Source organism: Taudactylus pleione, unplaced genomic scaffold (genome assembly GCF_031769625.1).
Source record: "Taudactylus pleione unplaced genomic scaffold, aTauple2 ptg001846l, whole genome shotgun sequence".
Lineage (NCBI taxonomy): Eukaryota > Metazoa > Chordata > Amphibia > Anura > Myobatrachidae > Taudactylus > Taudactylus pleione.
Genome location: NW_028286243.1, coordinates 220,400 through 246,324, shown reverse-complemented (window position 1 = coordinate 246,324; position 25,925 = coordinate 220,400). Strand labels below are relative to the sequence as shown.

Below are 25,925 nucleotides of genomic sequence, written 5' to 3'. Positions count from 1 at the left end.
ATCTGTCGAGAAAAAAACTAAACTTTCCCAAAAGACCCACTGGTGATGCAGATGAGTCAAGAGAAAACACAAAAACTTTTTGGATGGATGCGCTGCAGATGACTTAACAGGGAGGAGATTCCTAGATGGTTAATGTTCCTACCTCTACTTATTCTGGCTTTACAAAGGATACAGATGACTTGACAATTGTTGTCCGGATTTGGGTAGAAATAATTCCAGACATAAGTAGTGGATTTTTTTTGTCTTGTGCCCAGACATGACAGTGGGCTTTTCTTTATCATGGGCAATAACTGTTTCTTCCACTGGTGACTGAATTTACACAAACAACATCCTCATCTACAACATCCTTATTAGCGTCAGGCCCGCCAAGAGCCGTGGCGGGCCCCGGTAATAGGGGGTGTGCCCTAATTGCGGGAGGCGTGGTCATGCCCCCTTGGTGACAGAAAAAAATGAAAAAAGATTTGCAGCGCTGCGAAGCGTCGCTGCGGGCTGGGGAGGGGGGCGCTCTGAGCCACCTCAGCCCGGCGCAAAGCCAGGGGGGGCGCGATCAGTGTGATCGCTACCCCCCACAGGCTTAGGAGACTGCTGTGGCTGCTGCTCAGCAGCCACGAGCAGTCTCCAACTGCAGCTCAGCACACGCTGTGTGCTGGGCTGCTGTAAGAGGGGGGGGCGCCGCACCCGGGCCCCCGCCGGGCCCCTCAGGAAGCCCGGGCCTGGGTAATCTGTACCCGCTCCCCCCCCTCTCGGCGCCCCTTATTAGCGTCAGCTACACAAATATCCTGCTCATCCTGGTGCACTTCCACATTATCGATTTCTATGTCAGCTTGTTTGCTTGTGCCTACATTATCATAAGAGGCAGAACCACCAGTCATAAATAAAGGCCATGGCCTTAGCCTTTCCTTGTCACTTCATGTGGTGAAAGGCATATTGACAATTTTATGTCTTTCTGCAGCTAATTTTCCCTTTGATGTTTTTTCTTTACCACTTTAAAAGATTGGTTCTTGATTTTTAGATGCCCTGTATTACCTTGGGCTTCGGCTTTAGAAGATGATGTAGATGAATTGGTATCATCATGGTGGGTGGCACTGACAGCAGCTTCAGCACTAGTATGTGGTTCCTGCTCTCCTCTCAACTGATCGTTCTCCATATCAACAAACACGAATGAAGTGGGGTACAGCACACATGTCAATTTGTACCAATTTTAAATATTACTCTGCGGTATCAATGACCTACAGTGTCGCAAGATTTTTTTATGAATAAGAATAACGCACTGCGCTATGTCTTAAAATGTCACAATACGTAGACAATAAACTGCGGTCTGGCGGCAGTGTCACCAAACAATAATAGCGCAGCTAACGCACACACACATACAAAAAAAAGCACTTTGATTTTTTTTGACACTGGGGAAGAGCACCCCTGTATGAGGCAGCAGCCCCTTGATGAACAATGCAGACAGCACTCCTTTTTTATGGATAACAAAGCTCCTCTGTGGACAGACCACCTGCAGAGTCACAAATACGTGGACGATAAACTGCGGCTGTGTCACCGAAGAATAATAGCGCAGCTATGTTGCTAATGCACACACACACAAAATAAAAAATTACTTTTTTTTTACCACAGGGGAAGAGCACCCCTAATTGACAGAGCACCCCCCCCCCCCCCTGGACAACACAGCACCCCTTTATGGACTGCAGCCCTAGCCTGATGGACAGGACAACAACACAGCAGCAGCCACAGTTAATTGACAGGACAAGTGACACAGCGGCTGCAGCACCCACTGAAGGAAGCCCCCCTTTATATACTGCAGCCTAAGCCCCTTTATGGACAACACTGCAGCAGCTTTCAGGCCAACACCCCGACTGAACACAGACACTGAGTGACTGACTACGTCTGATAGCTTCTCTCTCCATAGCTGGAGTGAAAATGGCGCCGATCGCGGGGACCTTTATATAATCCAAAACCCGTGAGAATCCGACAGCGGGAGGATGGCGCGTTTTGCCTCGTTTGCGGATCCGAGTCAGGCGGGAAAACTCAAGCCAAACTCTGATCTCGCCTCGGAACACGAACTTCGGGAGGGTCCGATTCTCGGAGAACCGGACCCGCTCATCTCTATTAACAATATATTCTTTTCATAAAAGCTTAGGTTCATTTTAAATTTTTTAAGACTGACACAGAATAGTCAAGAGGTAAGCAATTAATGGAACTAGCCAGTTGGATCATGCGCTTCCAGCCAGACACCTGTTGCTATCGAACTACAAGTCCCAGAATTTCCTGCCAGCTTCTGCTCTGCAACATCTAGAGGGCTATAGGTTACTAGGCTCTTGGATACAGTAATCGCAGGATAACATTCTCACTATAATGAGCTAGAAGTTCAGGATTCTGCATTTTATCTTTGTTTTTCATATAATTTCCTGTTAGACTCATTGTAGCATGGCTGTCCCATTGTCAGTGGCCCCCCAGGTTATTTCCTTGCTAGGAAGTGGTGTGCAGTAGGCGTTCCTGTGATGTAATGTTTATTAAGATGAAGGAAATGGGGAACAACAGACTGTTATCGTTTGTCCTCTCTAAGAAGATGCAGTTGTGTATATTCAGCTGACCGTATTATTACATTTTATTTATTTATTTCTTTTAAATGAAAATAAAATCCTTGCATCCTACACACAGGCACAATAAGATAACATCACATGTTTAGGGACATTTATTAAAAACTAGCTGAAGTACCCAGCGTTGCCCGGGTTTAAATCTTCAAGTTATGAATGAATTGGATGTAACTGTCAACATTTTTAAAATAATCCCAACACGCCCATGTGGAAAGTTCGGTCCAGCGCACTCCGCCGTGATGTCCAACCGGGAGCCCATACCACTCCATTAGGTAAACCAGACCAAATGCCACCCCTCTGTGAAGTTTTCATCAAAATCCATCCAGTATAAGGCCCAGAACAGGGTCCCTGGGTCAAAGTTCTGGCCAGTTTCCCCGGGTCAAAGTTCTCCCAACGGGCGGTCCGACCGGGACCTCAACCCCTCTATCATGTCTTCTGGGATCCGATGTTACCACTCTGAAGTTTTTTGTCCAAATCCATCCAGTGGAAGGCTCAGAACAGGCTCCCCGGTTCAAGGTTCTGCCCAGCGTCCGACCAGACCCCTAAAACCTGGCCACGATCCAACTGGACCACCTTGCGGTGGTTTCATCCCAGTTGGTGCAGTGGTGTCCGGATGCATAACCGAACAGACCAATGAATTTTATATATAAGATATTGCGCATGAAAACACTGATGTTGCTTATAGCAATCGAACTGCAAACATCTGAATAGTTGCTATGGGGAGATTCATGTACTCAGCATTGTTTAAAATTTATACTGTATATCTCATCCTTACTTGCAGCATTTAGCTGCTTCCTACACGATAGGAAACCTGCTAATCCATTGGCTACAGCCCTTCTGCTCGGAGTGAGGCCTGTGTTGGGCCCTTGGTACCGGTTATCTCCTGCACAGTATCTGTGCCACTCTGTATTACAGGAGCTCCAGTAATTGTGATATACAGCCAACACGTAGTGCAGTGAATCACGTGTATCCGGAGCATTTGTAATACTGACTTCTCTACCAAATTCTCTTTTCTTTAAAAAGGGAAGTATGAATATTTCCTTAGCGGTGCGGTGTGGATGTTAGAATATCCCCAAACTTTCCCTTTTCTGCCTCTCGTACCAGGTTGCTGATTTTAACACCAATTTAATGCAAAGGGGGAAATGAGGATAATTACACAGGTCATAAACTATTACTATGGGTTAAGCAAGGAAGTTCGTTACTTAGTGTTATTGTAATCATTTATTTTCTTCCTCTACATTTCTAATTAACGTTTGTCAATCGTGATGCAATAAATATTTGATTTACAAACTTAAATCGCAACATTTGCACGTTTTTGGCTTTATTGTTGCCCATTGTAACCAGCACTGTTGAGATTGCTCCGACCTCCCCCTGGGTGCTGACCAATGTACAGCCAGCTGTTGTTTTAAGTTGCCCTGGTTATTGGGGACGGCAGGGGTCTCACCGTGCTGCATACCCTCCAACATGACTCCTTACACCAGGTGCAAAATGCTCTGCTCCAGGACAGCCCACTTAATTTACGATTTACAGTTACCGGTATTGGACTATTAATTAATGAGAAGGGTGTTTCTAACACAGGTGACTGCAGTCATAAATTGGCAAGTCCAGGGGTGGAGTATTTTGTACCTCGTGGAAGGGGTTATGTTGGCAGGCCTAGTCCTGTAGCGGCCCAGTGGAGGGGTCTGAAGCCAAGGAGAGAGAGGACAGAGTATTCCTGAAGAAAGGTATTCCTCACCTTCTTATGGACGGGCCCTAAAGTAGAGTCCAAAGTGATGCTCTCTCCTACCACGTCTCGGAGTGAACCCATGAATTCGTGCTTTATGCCAAAGGGGAGCCACACCCATATATGCATAGAACACACCCACATTTCTACACCATATGCTGTATAAAACTACAGGGCATGCCTAAGGAAAAACCTCTGTGGAAGTTTGAGGTCTGTGGTCCCTGTGTGTAGTAAGTTTGGGCACCACAGCTCTAAACTGGTCACACAAATATATGACTATCCATGCTTCTCTCACCACTGCTGGTGCTTGGTGTAATAGACTAATAAGAGTCACGGCAGACGCTGGTTACGCTTGCTGGTGTACAGATGTAGGTGGGTGCGATGGCTCGGAGATCAATGCATAGTTTTATTTATATTTTTTTTATTTATTTTTTTAAATCTCATTATCGTATTTCAAAAATATAATAACAAATGTAACCATTTGTATACATATAGAAGAAAACAAGGCCAGAAAAATATTAGACTTAGTACAAAATACAAACAATTCTATGTGATAAAATAAAAGTGTTAAACTATTTCCATTGTAGTTTTCTTCTCTATCCTTTTCCTTTATCTCCTCCCTCTCTTTCTCAAATTGACAAACAATATAATATTCCTTCTCTATGTTCTTTGTATAAACGAAACATAAACATGGAAATGAGGTATAAGAACAGGTTGGAGGTAAGAAAGATGGGGTGGGAATGGGGGGGGGGAGTGAAAGAGAGATATAGCGACAAAAAGAAATTAGGAAGATACAGGACTTATTTCATGTAAACAACACCGTCACAAGTCCATAATGTTTCTGTGTTTCACATGACATTTAATGACCTTTAACGTCCCTTTTAAAAGGTACTTGATAAAGGGACCTGAAATGTCCCCAAACTGTCTTGTTAAACACACAAACTTGCAAAACTCATGCTGGTGGCCAAGGCACCGAATCTGTCCTCTCTACGTTGGGTACAATTGTATCTCAGGAGGTGCTGTTTTGCTGAATCCCAGGCTAATGAAGAGGAAACAACCTGATGTTACAAATACTTGGTGGAAACACACAGAAGGAAGCTAGAAAGATAAAGCGTGTATGTAATAATATGAGGCACTAGGGTGTTTACAAACCAGTAAATGATTAATATCATGAAAATCCCTTTTAATGTGTGTTAGTATGTTATCCGCCAGTTCAGAATCAGCGCAGTGTTACCATGCTGTATTTACAAACCATATTGTGTAACTATTGACTAAGCCGCACTGATTTGCATAGTATTGAAAAAGGCCTGTTTGTCAGTATCGGCGATTCCTCCTAGATTGTAAGCTTTAGAGATCGGGACCCTCTCATATGTTTTCCTGCATGTTTCTGTAGTGTAATTGTTGTGTCTACGCTATGTCTCCCTAATATTGCAGAACTAAGGGCATTAATAATAAATTCCTCTAGCCAAAGATACATTTTGAGCAGAGCACTTCTGACATGGGAAAACTTTAGCACTGTCCTTAAATAGCTTCAGCAAATCCTGTGTTGTTTGTGATACTTCAGTTTAATGTTTCTTTAGTTGTCGCAGTTTTACCCCCTGAGTTCTGCGCTCAGGCAACATGACTTCTCCCTGCTATCAGTGATTATCCTGGTGTTCTGTATCTGCAGTGCATCGTACAGCAGCAGAAAGGATGAATGCCAGATAAATGTCACCTTTGCTTCATAGTGATGTGCTGCATATAACTTGCCATGGTTATAACAGGTTGTGCTGTATACTTTGCGCAGGTGAGACACTGCTCTGCGAGGCCAGCAATGTGTTTAAGTGCACCCAGGACGAAGGTTCCCAGCGCGGGGTCTGCGGTAGACTCATCTGCACAAACTTCAAGATCGCGTTTCTGTGTGACGAAGTACCGGACGAAAATGTGAGTGTGTTTTATATCCACCCCCTGTTGTGAATATGTAAAGAAACTGCCCATTTACCCTAAAGTCCTGATCTGATATCTCCTGTCCCCAATGGGCAAGATCTGGACTTTTTCAAAGCCGCCTCTTGTCAGTGGTTCTGACTGTGGGATTTAAAAGAGCAATAATATTAAATGCAAAACACTTCTTTGGAAAGCTGCCGCTTAGTAACTAATACCCCCTGGTGTTTAAAACTTCTGATGCAGTTCTGACACTCGTCTAAAGGAGGCGCCGGTGGGTCTGACTAGTGTTTATTCCAATAGTCACTAAGAGGAGCCCTGATAAAAATTAATTGGAGGAGGGGAATGATTGGGGTGTAGATTACAAGTCTGCTGCCGATGTGTTCACCTTGCAGAAAGTGTTGGGCAACGTATTTGCTTCCAGGACCTGCATCAAGAATATTATTTTACAGTTATCCCCGAATGCTTACATTAGAAACATACTGATTAAAGAATAGTGTTGGGGTTCCCTTTAAGACTTTTGATTAGAAGAACCATTGCTGCCTCTGCCTGCTCCCGTTTCTTGTGTCCATCTTCCAGCTCGGCGGTCCTTGGCAAACCACATCAGCAACAAATTCTTGGCAGACGCCTTATAATGTGTTGGCATTGGTGGTCTTTTCTGTCGTAGCAAGGGACTAAATAAGTAAAGCATGAACAGCAGTTACTGAGGCACCTGCAGGGAGGCACGACTAGGTGTAATAAATAGCTGGAATGTAGCTGAATACTTATGGAAATCTTCAGGGAAGGAGAACATCCTGTAAATAGTAAAACGGATTAATGCTTCTCTGGGGGGGCTGGGTAGTTCGAGCGGCATTGCAGCCAGAACTCAGGGCTCCCTGCCCACTGCCTGATCTTTTGGATACCCCTTGATTTTAATTAATTCCACAGCTTTTCTGGCCTCTCCACTAATACAGTGGAATATTGTGCTTGTAAAGCCTCGCTTCTGCCTCTGGTTGTAGTTTTATTTCTCTTAATGTGTTAACGACATATATTTTCCCTTGGTCTTTAACTCTCTCCCGTATCCTCTACCAAGCACATAGGTCATATATCAATACTGGTGAACAGAATAATTCTGCGGTATCCAGACTATAGATAGACAGTTATAAGGTCGACAATGTCTAGATAGACATCAGATGTTAGACTGGCAATAGGTCGACACACTAAAGGTCGACATGAAAGAATGTCAACAGGTGCAAATGGTCGACTGGGTCAAAAGGTCGACATGAAAATTGTCTGAACACTAATGGTTGTCACATGAATTTTTTTTAACAAAATATATTTTTTAGGGTGAGGTCTAGGGTTAGGCACCAGGAGGAACGGTTAGGGTCAGGCACCTACCCCGACGGTTAGGGTTAGGCACCAGGAGGTAGGGTTATGGTGAAGATTAGGTTTAGAAAACCATCTTTGCGTCAACATTTTTGACCCTGTTGACCATTTGTACCTGTCGACCTTCCATGTCTACCTTTAGTGGGTCGACCTTTTGTCCCTGTCGACCTATTGTCTGTCTAACATCTACTGTCTATCTAGACATTGTCGTCTTTTTAACTGTCTGTCTATTATATACAAATTCTGCAACCAACATGGCCAACAACCAATTTCTAACTTGTTGATTTGAAATCTAAATCATCTTTTTTTTTTATTGCAGTAAATGTGTCCTATGCATCAGTAGTTTTTATATATGTCCCCAGTTGCGTATATGAGTCACACAACCCGTGGCCACCAGCTGCATGTTTGTATGTGCTATCTGTGCTTTTTACATGCTGCTAACTCATCAACACGCCAGAGCCATGTGATGATCTTACTCCTGCTTCCCACTAGCCAGTGGATAGTATAACAGTGTGAAACTATATATAACGTGACTCAATCTTTGTAATTGTTTAATACAGAGGAAACCATTATCAAGTTATCAAAGAGTTATATAAGGTGATATAGGTAGGCTATAGTCCAGCCCTCTCGCCTAAATAGGGCAGTGAAAAACGCTGCACTCTGATTTCTATTTGGATGAATTCAGCCGTAGAGTTGAGCTCGGCCACATTCCCAAGAGCTGTAATGATGCTGCGCTCAGCCTAAACTCTGCACTCCCCGTGTAATGACTGCTGACACCAGTGACCTAGAGGTACTTTGTGTGTGTGTGTTTGTAAATACCTACATCGTTACACACGTCTACACCAGGCAGTGTAAGCGCTGAGTTCTTGTCACACGCCTAATGTATGGTCCGTCTGAGCTGCAGTCATTGCAGCTTCAGTGATAATACAGTCATTAATCTCTCTAGCGAGCAAGGTGTTGATAAATAGTGATCAGTTTGGAACCCTGAGTGCTGCTTGTTGCCTTCATGGGATTTATCAGCGCTAGCATGCCAGGAACTCTGCAATCACACACTGCCTGTAGTATGCAGACATGTGAATTGCGCAAACACAGGTTTGTCATATGCTGGTATACAATGCACCCAGGCAATACTTAGGGCAGAGTTAGGAGCTGTATTATCGGTCTGTGCTCAGCCAGAAGAGAGAGCAGCAGGATCTAAGTCGCGTGTAATTAGTGCCTAGATTTTTATAGACCAATGGCTTATTTTGGGGGGCTAGTGGTGTTAACATTTGTTTTTGTGTTCTTTAGGTACCAACACTTAATGGTTCATAACAAAAAAAGGTTGTGCTTGATGTGTGCTCATCTGATTTCTCTGTATATCTCATGATATATGTGACGTGTCTCTGTCTGTGAGATCACTGCCCTCCTCTACTTGCCGGGCTGTGAGTGCTCAGGGTCTGACTTGTATCACTTCTCATTGCCTTTCAGGCTCCAGAATTTAAGAACAAGATTCTCGGTGAGAATGACATCACCCTGCAGTGCGTGGACCAGTTATATGGAGGTAACGTGCTTGGAATAGGCAGCCTGCACTGTTCATGCTAAATACTTCCTTTTCTTTTTTATACGGTTTCCTTTTGAAATCGCTGTTTCCTCCTTTTCAATTTTAAAGCCAATGTTATTTTCAGACTTCCCCCTAATTAAGACTATAACTGTGGCACAGTGGTTAGTATTGCTACCTCACATCACTGGGGTCATGGGTTTGACTTTGACCAAGGCCCTATCTGCGAGTTTTTGTGTTCTGTGCGTCTTCTGGGTTCACCTGTTTCCCCTTGCCCCCCCCACCCCAAGGCCAAAAAACAAGATTATAGCTTAATTGGCTTCTTCTTAATGGGTCCTTATCTTTGTGTGGGAGAAAATTTAGTGTGTAAATGCTGCAAGGACTGATGCAAGTAATTACATATTCTCTGTACAGTGTGGCATAATATACACTGGTGTTATATAAATAAGTGATAATATGTACAAATATATGCATACTGTATATAATACGTGTTTAGTAGAAAAACCCTACAAAATGGGCGACTTTGGACAATGCTGGCAGAAGAGCAAAGTTTTTTTCATTTTTCTTTTACTATGTATCAGAATTAGTTTATTATAATTAGCCAACTTTTTTTGCATTTCTATTTATCAGTAAAAATTTTTATAAAAATGTCCGTAGTTTTATTTATTTTATTTTTTGCAAAATGCACTACCGTTCAAAAGTTTGGGCTCACTTAGAAATGTCCTTATTTTTGAAAGAAAAGCACTGTTTTTTTCAGTGAAGATCACATTAAATTAATCAGAAATACACTCTATAAATTGTCAATGTGGTAAATGACTATACTAGCTGCAAACGTCTGTTTTTTTAAAGGAATATCTACATAGGTGTATCGAGGCCCATTTCTAGCAACCATCACTCCAGTGTTCTAATGGTACATTGTGTTTGCTAAGCGTGTTAGAAGACTAATGGATGATTAGAAACCCTTGAAAATCCTTGTGCAATTATGTTAGCACAGCTGAAAACAGGTTTGCTCGTTAGAGAAGCTATAAAACTGGTCTTCCTTTGAGCTAGTTGAGTATCTGGAGCATCACATTTGTGGGTCCGATTATACTCTCCAAATGGCCAGAAAAAGAGAACTTTCATGTGAAACTCGACAGTCTATTCTTGTTCTTTGAAATGAAGGCTATTCCATGCGAGAAGTTGCAAAGAAACAGTATAAGCCGTTTCCAGGAAGTCAGATCCCCTTGTAGTTTTGTAAAAAGCTGGGGAAAATTTTCCTGATATAAAAGATCATAACAAGATGTTAGGAAGGCCCCAAGGTATTTAATTTTCCTATGTTGCCATTTCAAGCTGTAGGAGGATTTAAGGGCCTCATCGTCCTGATGGGGGATATGGAGGAGCATGGCCTCAGATTTAGAAAAATTGATTTTGTATCCAGAGAACGCACCATAGCAGTCTAATAATTTGTAAAGATTGGGTAAAGATATCAGGGGTTGAGTAAGGGTAAGTAAAATGTCGTCGGCAAAAAGGGCGATTTTGGAAGATGAATTCCCAACCTGCACTCCATGAATGCTTGGGTCTAGTCGGACGAGGGAGGCCAGAGGTTCCATCACTAGGGCGAAGATCAAAGGGGACAGAGGGAAGCCCTGTCTGGTGCCATTTGAGATGAGGAAACGGTTGGAAGGGACGCCGTTGATGGGCACAGTAGCAGAGGGAACGGAATAGAGGGCCATGACACCAGTCAGGAAGTCTCCCGATATCCCAAATGATCGTAGGGTTTGGGACATAAAGGTCCAGGAGATCCTATCGAATGGTTTTTCAGCATCGAGAGAAAGGACAACAGCCGGGGACCTCCTAGAATTTATGGTATGGATTAAATCTATGGTCCTATGGGTATTATCCCGAGCTTGACGTCCCGGTACAAAGCCGACCTGATCATAATGGACCAAGGAGGGAAGGATCTGGTTAAGTCTGTTGGCTAAAATTTTAGCATATATCTTAACATCCAGGTCGAGAAGGGAGATAGGTCTATAACTAGCACAATTGTGCGGATCCTTTCCCTCCACCACGACAATCCTGGCTTCTAGCATGCCTGTAGGGAAGGATCCCCCCTGTAGAACAGCATTAAAAAGGAGTGCAGGTGGGGAACCAGATGTTCCATACATTTTTTTATAATATGCAGCTGTAAAGCCGTCTGGTCCAGGGGACTTGCCGGACTTCTGCTGTTTAATGGAAATTATGATTTCCTCCTCCGAGATCTCCTCACTCAAACCCTGGATCGCCTTATGAGACAGCTGAGGAAGATTGACAGTGGAAAGAAATTCTTGAATTGCCGTCTCAGTAGGTGGGATGGAAGTAGGGGATGAGGCAGAGTGCAGGTTGTATAGGTTACTGTAGAAGTTCTGGAATTCAGAACGAATAGCTGCCGGGTCGTGTAGAAGGTGGTTTTTGGAAGTTTTAATCATGAGGGTATTTCTATGGGTTCATGTCGCCCGGATCCGAGATGCCAAAATCTTATCAGCCTTATCTCCCTTTTCATAAATGGTTTGGCGCAACCATTTTAGATGTTTAGCCGTGTGTTGGGAACAAAGAAGAGCGAGAGAATGTCGAACAGCGAGAAGTTCTTGTTGAAGGGAAGGGCTAGGGAACTGTTTATGTTGTGACTCCAGTTGTTGGAGTTGGATGGAGGGGGAGTTAGCACAAGTTAGAAAATCTTTTTTGGATTTGGATGCTATACTAATCAAATGTCCCCATAGAACAGCATTATGGGCCAACCAGAGAGTGGAGGGAGAGGTGCCTGGGAGAGCGTTTAACTGAAAATAATCCGTAAGAAGGGTATTGAGACGGGTGATCGTATCGCAAGTATGAAGAATAGTATCATTTAAGCGCCATGTCGTTGGGCGAGGATGTTCAGTGATACAGGAGAGGTCAGCTGAAACAGGAGCGTGATCAGACCATATCGAAGGATGAACTTTAACATCCACGAGTTGTGCACAGAGGAGAAGAAGGTATAGTCCCGAGTAAGGGGCTCTCGAACCTGCTAGGAATCATAGAGAAGCTGGCACTTCATGAGATCAAGCAGCGCCTTGGAGTTACGGAGATCCGCCCTGTTGGCGTCAGTGGCCCCCGAGGTAGTTCTATCTAGTGAAGGGTTCAGTACTTCTTTAAAATTACCAGATACAATAAGGGAGCCCTGCTGTTTACGAGAGAGAAGGTTATCTAGTCTAGTTAAAAAAAAAAGCAGGCTGGGCTTGGTATGGGGCATATATGTTGACAATGGTACAGAGAGTATTGTTAAGGGTACCCAAGGGATAAGGAAGCGGCCCTCTCTATCTTCATAAGAGTCGATCATATCAGAAGTGAGTTGGCGGGCAAAGAGGATAGCAACATCTCGTTTTTTCTGTCTAGAGTCGCAGGCATGATAGGTGGTGGGATAGGATTTAGAGCGAAGTTCCGGATGGAGATTTTGCAAAAAGTGGGTTTCTTGGAAGAATACTAAGTCTCCTTTGTATAAATTAAGGGTAGTAAAGAGTTTGCTACGTTTTGGGGGGCTGTTCAGGCCTTTCACATTGAAGGAGAGTACCTTAAGACCCATGTGCGATGGTCGAGAGGAAAGCTAGAAGAGAAACAATTGAAATTGGAGAGGTAAACAAAAGTGACACGTCATCAGGCATATAGAAAGGGGGGGATTGTCCTGTTTGAGAAGGAAGGGAAACCGGTGAGGGAAAAGGGAGGTAGGTTGGCCAAATGGCACAGGAGTCCAAGGCCATGGGTGCTGACGGGGGAGGGGAACTATGCACTAATAAAGCACATATGTCAGCAAATGGGTACAAGACCCTGTAGGGGCGCGGCAGAAGTGGGCCGAATATCCATAGTGATATCATAGAGAAAAACAAGTCCTAAATATAGTAAGAATACAAGAAGAAAAAAGTGTAGTATCGTACAGGTGGAGTATAGGGAGAGAAAATAAAAGAAAAAAAGGGAAGGAGACCACAAGAAGTAAGAGAAAATATAGGTGAGCCAATGTTGTGCAAAAATGGAAAATAATATAAGGAGGGGAACATATAAATGGGAAAAGTAAAAAAACAATAGAAACAGAAACATGAAAAATAATAAACAAGGAATGGCAATGGATCGAGGGATAAATCATCCCAGACAAAACCCAAATACAAAGTAATAGACAGTGTTTGAATATTTATGGACATATACACACAAACAGCTCAACAAAGTCTGAATAAGGCTAGTAGTAAGCAAACAGATAAAACATGAACATGTATAGATAATTCTTATAACCATAATGGAGCTTCACCAAGGCATATTTACATAAACCTCCATAAATATATCAAAAATAGGCTAAATTCCAAATATTGATAGTGAGATTATAGTATAAAGTATTCATAATGGGGGGTGTCCTCACAAGTGGAGGGGCCACACCACGAAACCACAGAAACAACGTAACAGTAAACCTTTTAGAGGGTTTCAGGGATCAGAGTGGAAGACTTAGGAAGAGTAGACCATTCTGATGGAGGGGGGCGTCGAGTCGTCTGTCGAGACCTTTGTCGGAGGGGGGCAGAGGATGTGTAATGACAAGTTCTTCGGATATACCCAGGGTTGGAAGGATAGATTGAGCTTCAAGGAGGGACCGAGCCACGTGTAGCTGGTTCTGGTGCCATATTGGAATGCGAAAGGGGTAACCCCAATGGTATCTTATGTTATGATGGCGAAGCAGGGTGGTAAGAGGTTTAAAGTCCCTACGTTACAAAGAGTCAAAGGGGAAACATCCTGAAAGATCTGGAGAGTAACATCCCTAAAGGTGACCGAAGGGAGTTTGCGAACCTCTCTCATTATAGTCTCCTTGGCTGTAAAGTAATGCATATGTAGAATAACATTTCGAGGTTGAGAGGAAGATTGATAGCACGATTTCAGCGCGCGATGGGCTCGGTCTAGGAGCAGGTGATCTTCCAGAGTAGAGGGAGAGAGTTTCATGAACAGGTCTTTGAGATAGAGCCCAATGTGGGGGAGCTCGACGTCTTCAGGAATACCTCTGATGCGGATGTTACGCCGGGCCCTGTTATCTTGGTCTTCTTGGCCGTCTTGAAGCTGAGCAACATCTTAGCGTAGCTGTGTGAGGTCGGCATCGTAAGATTGTTGGAATGTGACCACCTCTTCAACTCTATGTTCTAGTTGTTCTGTTCTGGAACCAATGGTGGAAGTTTCTGGTATGAAGAGTCTGAACAGACTTTTTCACATCTTTGAGTTCTTTGAACAGTATAAGAAAGTCTCTGCGAGTAATAGGAGAAAGGTCTTCTTCTTCCGATTCTGAGTTAGTGGTCAGGAGCTGAATCTGTGTGAGGTCACCTGCAGAGGGTTTGTTCCCTCAAGGCATTGAGTGTGTGTGTGTGTGTGTATATATATATATATTTTATAACTCCACATGTACTGATTAGGGGTGGGAGGGGGTGAGGCTTCAGTTAGTACATGTTGCAGCCGTCTGGGTGGGAATGTAAACTGTATATCAATCTCTCAGCAGGCGACAAAAATAAATTGAGAGATCCTGAGTTATGGGCAATAAAGAGAGCAATAGAGAAGTAGAGAACAAAGTCCAGCAAATTAGAGACTCAGGATATACCAGCGCTGGAGCTGTATTGGGAGTCGGGGCAGCACAGACGGTGTAATGGTTAGCATTACTGCCTCACAGCACTGAGGTTGTGGGTTTGATTCCCACTACGGCCCTAACTGTGTGGAGTTTGTATATTCTCCCTGTGCTTGCGTGGGTTTCCCACGGGTGCTCCGGTTTCCTCCCACACTCCAAAAATATACTGGTAGGTTAATTGGCTCTCCACAAAATTGACCATAGTATGTATGTGTATGTGTGTGAGCATGTGGTAGGGAATATAAATTGTAAGCTCCACTGGGGCAGGGACTGATGTGAATGGCCAAATATTCTCTGTAAAGCGCTGCGGAATATGTGTGCGCTGTATAAATAACTGGTAATAAATAAATAATAAAAATAAATAATTCCCGGGGACAGAGGCTTAGGTTAGGAGTTTGACTGGGGCGGTACACCTGTCAAACTGTAACGCAGGTGTCCTAAGGCGAGCTCAGGGAGGACATAAACCTCCCGTGGAGCAGAAGGGCAGAAAGGAGGTAGAAAAGAGTGTACAGGGCAGGGGAGGCAGTGGGCCGAGTGTCTGCAGTGAGCAGCCGAGGCTGGTTGTCAAGATGGCGGCTTCCCGGATCTACACTTCAGATCCACTTCTCAGCCTGGAGTGTGACAGAGTCTTAGGGACCTCTATCAAGGGTGGTTGTGGTGAAGAGTAATGCAGCCTGGATGGTATACAGCTAAAGTTGTTGAGACTTAGGAGAGCAAAGTGGTGTTGTGTATCAGAGCTCTGTATGCAGAGGGAGACTAGCTGAAATGGCTGCCAGCTCTTACCCTGAACTGGTGCTTCTGCAAGGCTGTCAGCAGAGTGAAGGAGTAGTGCTGAAGAATCTGCCTGGTCAACTGGGATTGCCTCCTCACAGGACACGAGAAGGGCTGAAGGCTGGCAGCGAGGAGAGGAGGTCACGTGGGCACAGGCGAGCGGCAGCTCCGGCCGGGGACATATCCTCGGGAAGATCGTTAACACTGGTGGGAGGAGGTGAGAGCCGCGTCAGGGACCCAGGAGGCACTGTAGCCACATCCGGGGGTAAGTAAAGAATTTTTTGTAGCTTGCCAAGGGGCCAGGTTATAAGTTACGGAGCCAGAAAGAGGGTCTCCTCGCCTAATACTTGGTCCCAGAAGAAGACATAGGAGACTGCAATCGGAATCTGTATATATTACCGCCGGATATGAGTCCGGCGGATGAAGTCCCGATGCCGGAAGGCCAGCAGATGAAAATCCCGACTAGGGTAAGTCCCCTAACCCTTCCCTCTCCCCCCATAACCCTCCCCCCCCCCTAACCCTCCCTTAGTGGTGCCTAACCCTAACCTCCCCCCAGGGGTGCCCAAACCTAACCCCCCCCTCCCCGCACCCTAAACTCACCTGGGGGGGTGCCTAACCTCCCCCTGGTGGTGCCTAACCTAACCCGCTCTTCCCCTGGCCTAACCCTAACCCTTTCCGGGGGGGTGCCTAACCCTAAGTCCTCCCGGGAGTCCCTATTAATTCAAGCCTGTGCATGACACTAAGTGATTCTAAAAAGGGACGTACAAATATTTATTTTTTTACGTCCTCGCTCCATCATAAAGCCCATCCGCCTCCACTCCTCCCATTACGCAGGGTGTCAATAAAGACATGCCAGGGCAGCGCTGAATGCTTCAGATTCTACGCTGAAGAACTCGCAACCAAATCCGCCCCGGTTCACGGTGATCAAACAGAAGTGTGTTTGTGCTCTTGGCTCACCGGCTGTAGATGTTATTACCCCGTATATTGGCCAAAATAAACAACTCCTTTTAGTGAATGTATTTTAGCTTGCAAAGAGGCTGCGCTGGCCGAGTTTTATGCAGTATGGAAGTGTAGACATGAGCTCCTGCAAATGCAAATTATTAATATTTGTCTAGAGATCGGCTGTAGGTTTGAACTCTCATACTAATTGAGAAGCTGCTGTCACCATTCTTGTCATTCTGTGTCCAGGCCACGCAGTCTATAATTGCTGAACAGTTCACCAATATCTGTGTGCAAGGCCAGCTGTATGCAGGTTTCCAGCCACAAAGCTACAGGTTGTAAGATCCCTGTTCAGTTTCCGCACTCTCTGAAAACACAGGCTGAGATCTCTGCAATAAGTGTTTTATCTTTCAAGGTCATAGTTGTTGTTCAAATTGACCCAATTGTCCTGGCTTCAGCAAGCAAGATTAGCCCTAATGTAGCTTCACATCAATGGGACATTAATGATTTACTTTAATACCAGGTGCAGCATTGGAACGCACTGTACAGCCACACTAAGCTCAAAGACGTTTGTTGCTTGTTTGCCTAGCACAGAAGAATGTATATATTGCACGTAGATGGATATTTTATTCATCGGTTCAGGCTGTGAGAAATCTCGGGGAGCCTTGTCTCTGGGCCATACCCTTAATGCTTTATCCACAGTCCATAAGTGACCGGAGTCATTTGGGAGAAGATAATGATATCCTGGCATAGGCCCTCAATGAAATAATATATGGCCCTAGAAGATCATTTTTTATATATACTTTTTTCACTTAATATTTTGCAGTAGACAAAATATATGGTTTAAATCCAAAGGGGGTGTTTAAGCCTGATAGTTAAAAGGGCAATGCTGTAATGTGCTTTAATGTATGCTCATGTATTCTTAAACATCCTGCAAAGCTGTCATAGATGGTTAGGGTCTGGGACAAAGATGGAGGTGTTATTGTTTCTCCCGCCTCCGGAACTCGCTCCCTCGCAAAGTCAGATTTTCTACCGGTCTTACTAGCTTCAGGCGTGCACTCTACAAGTGAGCAGGTCCTTTGTCTGGTTACCTTCTCCCTGGGACCAAGCCATAAACTATGACTGTCCCAGTACAAACCCCCCATTAATGAACTAACATGCTATGTGTAATTATATTGATCTGAGCTGTTTGTAAAGATTTTTTTATTATTTTATTAATAAAGATGTAACTAAATATTCTGGTAATGGAAACTAGAAGACCAAAATTTTGTTTGGACCATTATGTTAAGTGGAAAGTCACTAATAATACATGACATATACCTCATTCAACAAATGTTATCGTACGGTATTTCTTTTAATTGGACTTCTAAAGCTTTTTTTATTTATTTATTTATTTTTAAATCCCCGTCTCAGTAAGATCTTACATACCAAGTTTCAGGACAAAATGGGAAGCCAGAATCATTTACGTATGAAAATATATATATAGGTTTATAATAGAAGCTTGGCTCAGAAAAGTGGGGTCATGTGACCATGTACCAGTCATGTGACCATGTACCACTGGTGCTACTGCTCTCATGACTTCTTGTTATGGTGTGTTTTGAGTTTTTTCTATGTCTTACCTGGTCCCCCAGTTACTTCATATCTGTTCCCATCTCTTTCCAGTGTTTGATGATAAAAAGAAAGTTCTCATCTCTATGACTGCTCTGAAGAAAGTTCCAAAGAAACTGATCATCTACTGTAAGGACTTCAGAGTGTTTAATTTCTCTCTTAATTACAGCAAAGAGGAGGAAGTGAAAAGGGTAAATATAGTTCCGCTCCGAGACATCTGTATCGTACGTTCTGTATTTCACTATGCTCGTCTAATAAAGGTGGATTATGCATTTTACTGATTAGAGCAGGGGTCTTCAACCTTGGCTCTCCAGCTGCTGTGGAACTACACATCCCAGCATGCACTGCCATAGTTTTAGCATGCTGTTATATCAAAAAGGTGGCAGTGCATGCTGGGATGTGTAGTTCCACAGCAGCTGGAGGGCCAAGGTTGAAGACCCCTGGATTAGAGTGTGCCTAACAAATGACTGATTTTCTGCTCCTCAGTGTATTATATGGTACAGCACCTTCCCACATCCCTATTCTATTATCTCTCTCACTGTTTTTGTATCTAAAAAGATGTTTTTAGATCACCCTAGAGCAATACATCGCTTGATGTAGCCAATACTGGGATAATCCAGATACCATAAACGAATCGCCCTTATTTATAGTAACATTACTGTGTAGATTTGTTATTTCTATGCCCATATTTATAATATATAGCATGCTTTTAGAGGCCAATATACCTGGAAGTGGTTTATGTAGACAGACGACTAGAAGAGCCATTTTCAACAAGCAATGCCCAACGTCTCTGCCGATGTCACAATGTGAAAAGGGCATCGCCACCTTCAGCTGAGCTTTTGTTATCCATACCGCCAACGATTAGCAAGTAGGGGAGTTTCTGGTTTGGGGCAATGCTTGACAGTGAAAGCTCCACCTGAGGTAGTGATGCCCCACAGGGTGTATGTGATATTTTGACACTTGTCGTCTTATGTCTACTGGTTCCCAGATTCCTTCTGATATTGGATAACCTTGTATATTTCATATGCGGTCATCCTTTCATTCACCGAATAATATTTCTCTGAGCCGATTATATTTCATTTTTAACCTCTTTTAATTCAGTTTTGTTTTGTGTCTCAGATTGTCAGCGGGATAATTCATCACACCCTTAGCCCTAAACTTCTGAAACGTCTCTTCCTGTTCTCATATACATCCGCTGCCCCGTGTTACGTAGGTGAGTTCCTGAGCAGAGAAGTCGGAGAACACAGCTGGAAATTTCACGGCTGTTCTATCCTACTGTTAGCGGCACGTTCTACTTTGTAACATGCGCGGAAATGTGTAGTAGTTCTCCTTTGCATTTCGGTATAAACACAGCGACCAACAAACTAACTTTTATTTGTAGTGCAAGTTAAGCAGCGAAAGCCAAGTGCCAGTGTGGACACTGTGGTTAGCAGAAATGCTACACCTAGATGCAACGTTAGTAAATAAGCGCTTCTGGGGGCAGACATTTTTTGCAGACATTTTTTGGACTGATCGTATTTGATGAGAATGCGCCTTGTCACATTAAGAACCTCAGTGGTGATTGCAGATCTCCTAGGCTTGGGATTATTCTTTACATTTGGTTCCTGGGAGAAAGGCAGTGTTGCTGTGTACAGTTATGAGGCAAATGTATAAGATCTACATAGGTTTATTACCTCCAAACCTTTACCAACCTTGATTAGCTTACTTAACTTAAACTACAAATAAAGACACAGACACCATAGCTTGGCTAAAAAGGTCACAGCTTTTTATTTATAATTGAATTAATTAACCTAACCGGGTTGGCAAAGAGACGCTGCAGACTCAGTTCTAGCTTTTATCTTGCTCAAATAATCGGGGGGACGACTAACACGTCCCCCCTTCGAGACGCACTAATGCTGCAAGGGTCCCACTTCCCTCCTGGGCCAATCCGAGACGCTTTGCACAAAAGCGCCCGGGTCCCCTCGCACGGAGCAGGACAAATTTGCCATGGACATCGAGGGCAAGTGCCCCCCACAGCTATCTTGCGCCACATAAAGGCAGTGAGCTGCAGCTTACTCCCGTCATGCCGCGCCTCCCCTGACTTGGGAAAAACAAGGTTAATACACAGCAAAATAACGGAAGGGATGGCGGGTTACAAAAATCCTGCAAAGAGGCTGATCCCATGCAAAACGCTCCCATATATAACCTGATCTAACCACTCCCCCAAACTATATAATTGGCCCCTGGAACCAGCTGACCGCACTCACAATTGATAGTAGCTTACCCAGCAGCAAGGCAGTCATCAACCAACACAGCCAGTCAGTAAAAACCAGTAATTTTACATATCCTCAATCCTAATCATATTTTGTCTACCATTCTCAGTATAGCATTGCAAGTCACGTGTAGGTGCATTTATCTTTACACATTATACAATGAACATACAGCATGTTATACATTTCATTTAGCACTTTATACCCACCTATGTATAAAGACGTTCAAATGCCAGTAACCCCAGATAATAAGCGTGGGTACATTTGATGTTAATCAGTGAATTTTCAGTTGACCTCACCATGTTCTTTTTGAATTAAATGCAAAAAGTGGAGCACGCAGCGTTCGTAAAACCCACAAACAACGCTCCTGAGCGCTCATGTATCCCCAATTTCATATATTGAACTAGCATTAAATGCGCTAGTGAGTACAAGTCTAAGTCCAGTGATCTCATGCATTTTTGACAGAAATCATAAATCAAATGTTATTGAATTAATGCAGGCCATACATCTACAGCGCCGATTACCCGTTCTGCCGATCCAAATCGCCAATCTGTGATAAAAAAAAATAAAACTGCAGATCCTCAGTCATCAATGATCGGCGGATCGGGGAAAAATCCACAGTTCGCTAATCCCGACAATTTTTGGCCAGGATCCGTGAATCGAGGATTTTTATATGTTGGATTTCTCTGATACACCAGTGTCGGCAGATTGGGGCAATTGAGGCAATCCATCGTAGATGAATGGGCCCCATAACCCATAATTAAGAAACCTTGCCTTATTCTCTATTAGGGTATTTATATTTTGACCCTTCTTCCATTCTCCGGGTAGCACTGTTCTACAGTTTTGTTTTAAAATTTAATTATTTTAATCCTTTTTTTTTTTTTTTTTAAACAAATGTTTGCTAATTTTATCATGATCCCTTAATGATTCATTAATAGAAATAAATACTTTATTATTATTATCAAAATAATCATATTTGTTTTTTTTGTGTAAAGCGATATCTACGAAGGACCAAACCGTGATGTTTGACAAGCACAACGACTGGCGGTTGGAGTTAGACCGGACCAAGGGAAACATGTGTTACAAAGTATTGTCCCTCAATGAAGAGTACAGGGTGTCTCAGAGGTATGTGCTGCGTTCTAAGCCATCGCTGCCCGCCGGCTGCACCACACTGGCGACGTCGCTGACGTAACGTCGGCTCGCACAGTCCTAGCGATACATTGTTTTATTGTTCTTGAGAGCAACCTAGAAATTGGACATAAATCTCTTCCCACCCCACCCCCCCAAACATTTCAGCATTTTTTTAAGCCTTTAACTTTTTTTTTCGTTCTTGTACATCCACTAGACAATTAAATTGAGCGATTGAACGATAACTATATTGTTGAATCATTTAATAATCGTTCAATAATCGTTTGAAAATTATTAAGAATGAAAATGTCTAAAACGACCAGCGATGCGCGCTCCCCCTGGTCGTTTAGACATCTATCATCGGACAAATATGTAGTACAACTTGACGATAACGTCAGGTTCAGCATGTTTGCAGACGATTGATGTGCCTACACTGTACGACTGCTCGTTCAGTGTAGGCACATCACAGACTGACAAACGACTGCACGATTACTATGTCGTAGTCGTGCAGGAATGTGCCCGTCTTCTAGTGGATGTGTGCCTTTAGAAGCGTCAGACAGAAAATGCAAAGCGAAATCTGTGTTTTATTGCTTGAATATAAAATCAAGTAAAGGAAACATTGCTTGTTGTGGGAGAACATTTCATAATGTACAGTGTCCTCATGCTATAATCCAAGCTGGGAATTCAAGTGTGTAAGAGCCACTTATCTGCAACTCCAACGCTCTCCAAAATAAATTTTGTTTCACAATCTATTTATATAAAATAAAATGTCCTGACTCACTGACTAACTTATCAACGCCCCAGCTCAAACCCCTGGACCTAGAAACATGAATATAGGGGAGTATATTCCTTCCATGATGTAGGTGCCCACCAAGAGTAGAGTTTTTGAAATTCAACTCCTTAGGGGGAGAAAAGGACTAAAATGTTTCCTCCCCCTGTGCAATGTCCTGTCTGACTGTCTCATCGTGGCTGTAGCACAGATCATATTCAAACACCAACTGTCATCCCATGTGCTGGCAAACATCACTGGCGGTTGGTGTGGCTCCTCTATTTGATTAGTGAAGGAAGGAAATGTCAATTGTGTTACTATGGGGTGAAGGAATGGAATGTGTTACAACACAGGCGAGGGAGAGGAATGTGTTAATACAGGGGTGAGTGGGGGTAATGTGTTACTACAGAGGTAAAAGAGGGAAATGTGTTACTCCAGAGGTGGGGGAGGGGAGTAAGTTACTACAGGTGTGAGTGAGGTTAATGTGTTACTACAGGTGTGAGGGAGGGTAATGTGTTACTACAGGTGTGATGGAGGGATTTTATTTCTACACAGGTGAGGGAGGGGAATATCAAAAGTGTTACAACACGGATAAGGGAGGGAAAGGTGTTACTACAGACTTGAGGGAGTGAAATTACACAGGTGAGGGAAGGTAAGGTCTTACTAGACCAGTGATACATTACTATAGAGGTGAAGGATTAATGTGTTATTAGAGTGGAAATGGAAACAGTAAATATCTAAGGTCTACCTGGGTATAACCGGGTACATCAGCTAGTAGTACATTTAGGGGCTGGTTCTGAGTTGGGAGGAAAGCAAAAAAAGAAAAACAGTAACTTTGTACCTTGGCAAAACCATGCTGCAGATACGCAGAGAGATTTAGATGTGGGAGGGGTGTGTCCTGACTTGAATCTAAACTGCAGTGTAAAGCTGTCCAGCATCTGTGGGCTACACGCAGTAGCAGCCAGAATTTACCCTGCATGCAAAAATAAATAAATGTATTTGCACCCCTTGCATTGCAGCCTGGTTTGTCCCAGGTGCAGTTACTTATTTTTTTTATTTGCTCCCAACTCAGAATCAGCCCCACTGCATACCTCTCAGTCGGAGATACCCGAAAAAACTTTCCTGGAACCACACTCTGTTCCATAGCTTCATGTTCCACAGCACTGCACATCCCTACACTTTGCACTGTTTCTTCTCCCTGTGGAAGAACACAGATAGTATAGGGGGGTATCAAGCCATCTTAAATGTGTAGAAGTTAAGTTCCCACTTGGCTGTTTCATCAGGGTTCTGCGCCTTTCCCAATTTGAAATAGCTGAAATGCGCCCTGCCCTTATGGCAACGCCTGCTGAAACAGCCGGCCCCACCCTCGGGCTGCAGTGTCCCATGGGAGGGAGGGGGAGTTCCGGTGACACAATCACCGGCAAGTGAATAGATGCCGTGCGCTTTCACACTGCGGGAGAGCTTGCGGGACAGTGATGAAAAGGGGGCTCATCTCAATGACACGCTCCCTTTTTGAGTGACCACGCCCTTTTTTCAGACACTGCCTACCATAGGATGAATACTAAGTTACCCATAGCAACCAATTAGCTTCTACCCTTCTGTGGCATTTAATCTCAAGAATAATCTCCAGAAATTATATTTCGTGAACTATGTGTAATGAAGCAGCTGCATTTGATGTCCTTTAATGACCTGTGTGTGTCCAGAGGGGCTGATGGATACTCCACAGTTTACGACTGGAACACCCTAAATTGACCTGTGTGTGTCCAGAGGGGCTGATGGATACTCCGCAGTATACAACTGGAACACCCTTTGAAGCCAGCCACACCAGGAAGAGGGTTGATAACGATTTGAGGAATGTTTATATAACTGTGTCTTGTCTCCTAAACAAACAGTTATGGGGTCCTTTGACCAGTTGAGGAAAATGTTAAATTGTGTTGTTATTTGAAGAGCAGAATGTGCATAAATCACATAATTTATTAACAGCTGACACTGGGAGAGTTAATCAGAAAGGTGGGGGCTAGGAGGGCTCTTGCAGGACCATAAGAGTGCAGCTCTTCCAAAACAGCTTGTCACTCATTGGGGATCAGACGGAAGTGCTATATGTGTACCAGGATATTCTTGTGGGTGAAATCCCCCACCTCATCAGCAGTGCTAAGAACTTTATTGTAATGCTGCCTATCCACTAGGCGATTAAACCTAGCGATGGAGCGATAACGATGGTCGTTATCGCTCCATCGCTTGGTAAACTCCCGCAAATCGGGCAGTAAAAGGTTAAAGATGACCAGCGATGCGCGCGCCCGCTGGTCGTTTTTAACATAAATCATCGCCCGAACATGACGGTCAACCTGACAACCGCCATCAGGTTGCCATGTTCGGGGATGATTGATCTGCATACACTGAACGTCTGAACGTTCAGTGTATGCCGTTCACCCCGCGGGAGACGACGGCATCGTAATCGAGCCGTCGTCCCCCGCATCGTTAAATGGATGCATTAGTTGTCTTAGGAACTCTGAGTTATTTCTCTTTTATTTTTAGAAAATATTTGCATTATTATCTGTTTGTCATTTTATTAATAGTTTTGTAACTAAGCCTTGAAAATATTTTTGGGATTAAACACATTTAATCTGCCATATTCTCTGTGATTCTTATTGAACTTGCGAGTCTGTGAGGCCCATGCTACATATCTGTGTGTAATTGAATGTGATTTATTAATAATCTGTTCGGAGATCGCAGAACTCCAGAAAAATCTGCGTTGCGACAGAAGAATCGCGTATTTTGGTTAGTGACCGAGGTGCGCTGGCGTTACGACCAGCTGACCCAGATTGTTGTATCTGTGAGTCAGCCCGGGTTCGTGACACCGTCATTTTATAGAATGCACTTAATAAATGCTAGCTAGAATCTGATTAGTTCCTATAGGCAACTTCTCCATTCTTTAGAAGGCTTGATACAATTCCCCCTATGTCCTAGATTAGAAAACTGTAGTCTGCTTCAACTGAAATATGTGACTAATTATTCATGGTAATTGGGTGTGATAGACTTTACATGATTATTGTGTGACTACTTTGCTTACCTAAAGCAAATAAGAAGCATTTCTTCCCCCTAAACGTATATAAAATTGCCTTTTATTGATTAATATAAATTCTGCCCTGTACACGGTATTTATTGATTTGTTAATGCTGCGATTGTTTTGTGTTTCTGTAGGTTACCTCCGTTCTTTGTTGTACCTTTATCCCTGCCGGAGGAGTGTGTGCATAAGTTCCAGGGGAGGGGAATTCCTGTGAGTATCTGCAGGTGGAGAGATGAAGCTTTCTCATTTTATACATACATAGATTGTTAGCTGCAAGCACACGGGGGCATAGGGGACGGAGGGGTAGAATATGCAAGGGATTTAATGGGCTTTTCCACATGCGGAAATCCTCTCGCCAGCATTATAGTCAGTGCTGTGTTTAGGTGGTTTACCTGCCTAGAGTAAAGATACTCCAATTTGAGGTCTAGTGCCTGATGCAGAACCGCTCGCTAAATACAAGGACGCACGCAGCCGACCACAGTGAAAGTATGCAAATCCGGCAATCGCTAGCAAAACATCAGTACTATGTTTTGCCGTGCGATCGCGGTAAGAAACTAGACGCCCACCAGCCTGAAATAAGACGCCCACTTTTTACTTGTCTCATCCGTCATATATAG

General features: G+C 43.6%; 1 protein-coding gene across 1 annotated transcript in view; it reads left to right on the top strand.

Annotated features, from left to right (window-relative positions):
- MTMR12 (myotubularin related protein 12) overlaps positions 1 to 25,925 on the top strand; it is a 79,744-nt gene that overhangs the window by 37,129 nt on the left and 16,690 nt on the right. Inside the window, exons 3-8 of the mRNA XM_088465107.1 lie at positions 6,115 to 6,246; positions 9,076 to 9,148; positions 18,150 to 18,286; positions 19,215 to 19,308; positions 21,340 to 21,469; positions 25,443 to 25,518. Of these exons, the coding sequence (XP_088321233.1) occupies positions 6,115 to 6,246; positions 9,076 to 9,148; positions 18,150 to 18,286; positions 19,215 to 19,308; positions 21,340 to 21,469; positions 25,443 to 25,518 (642 nt within the window). The remainder of the gene's footprint in view (positions 1 to 6,114; positions 6,247 to 9,075; positions 9,149 to 18,149; positions 18,287 to 19,214; positions 19,309 to 21,339; positions 21,470 to 25,442; positions 25,519 to 25,925) is intronic.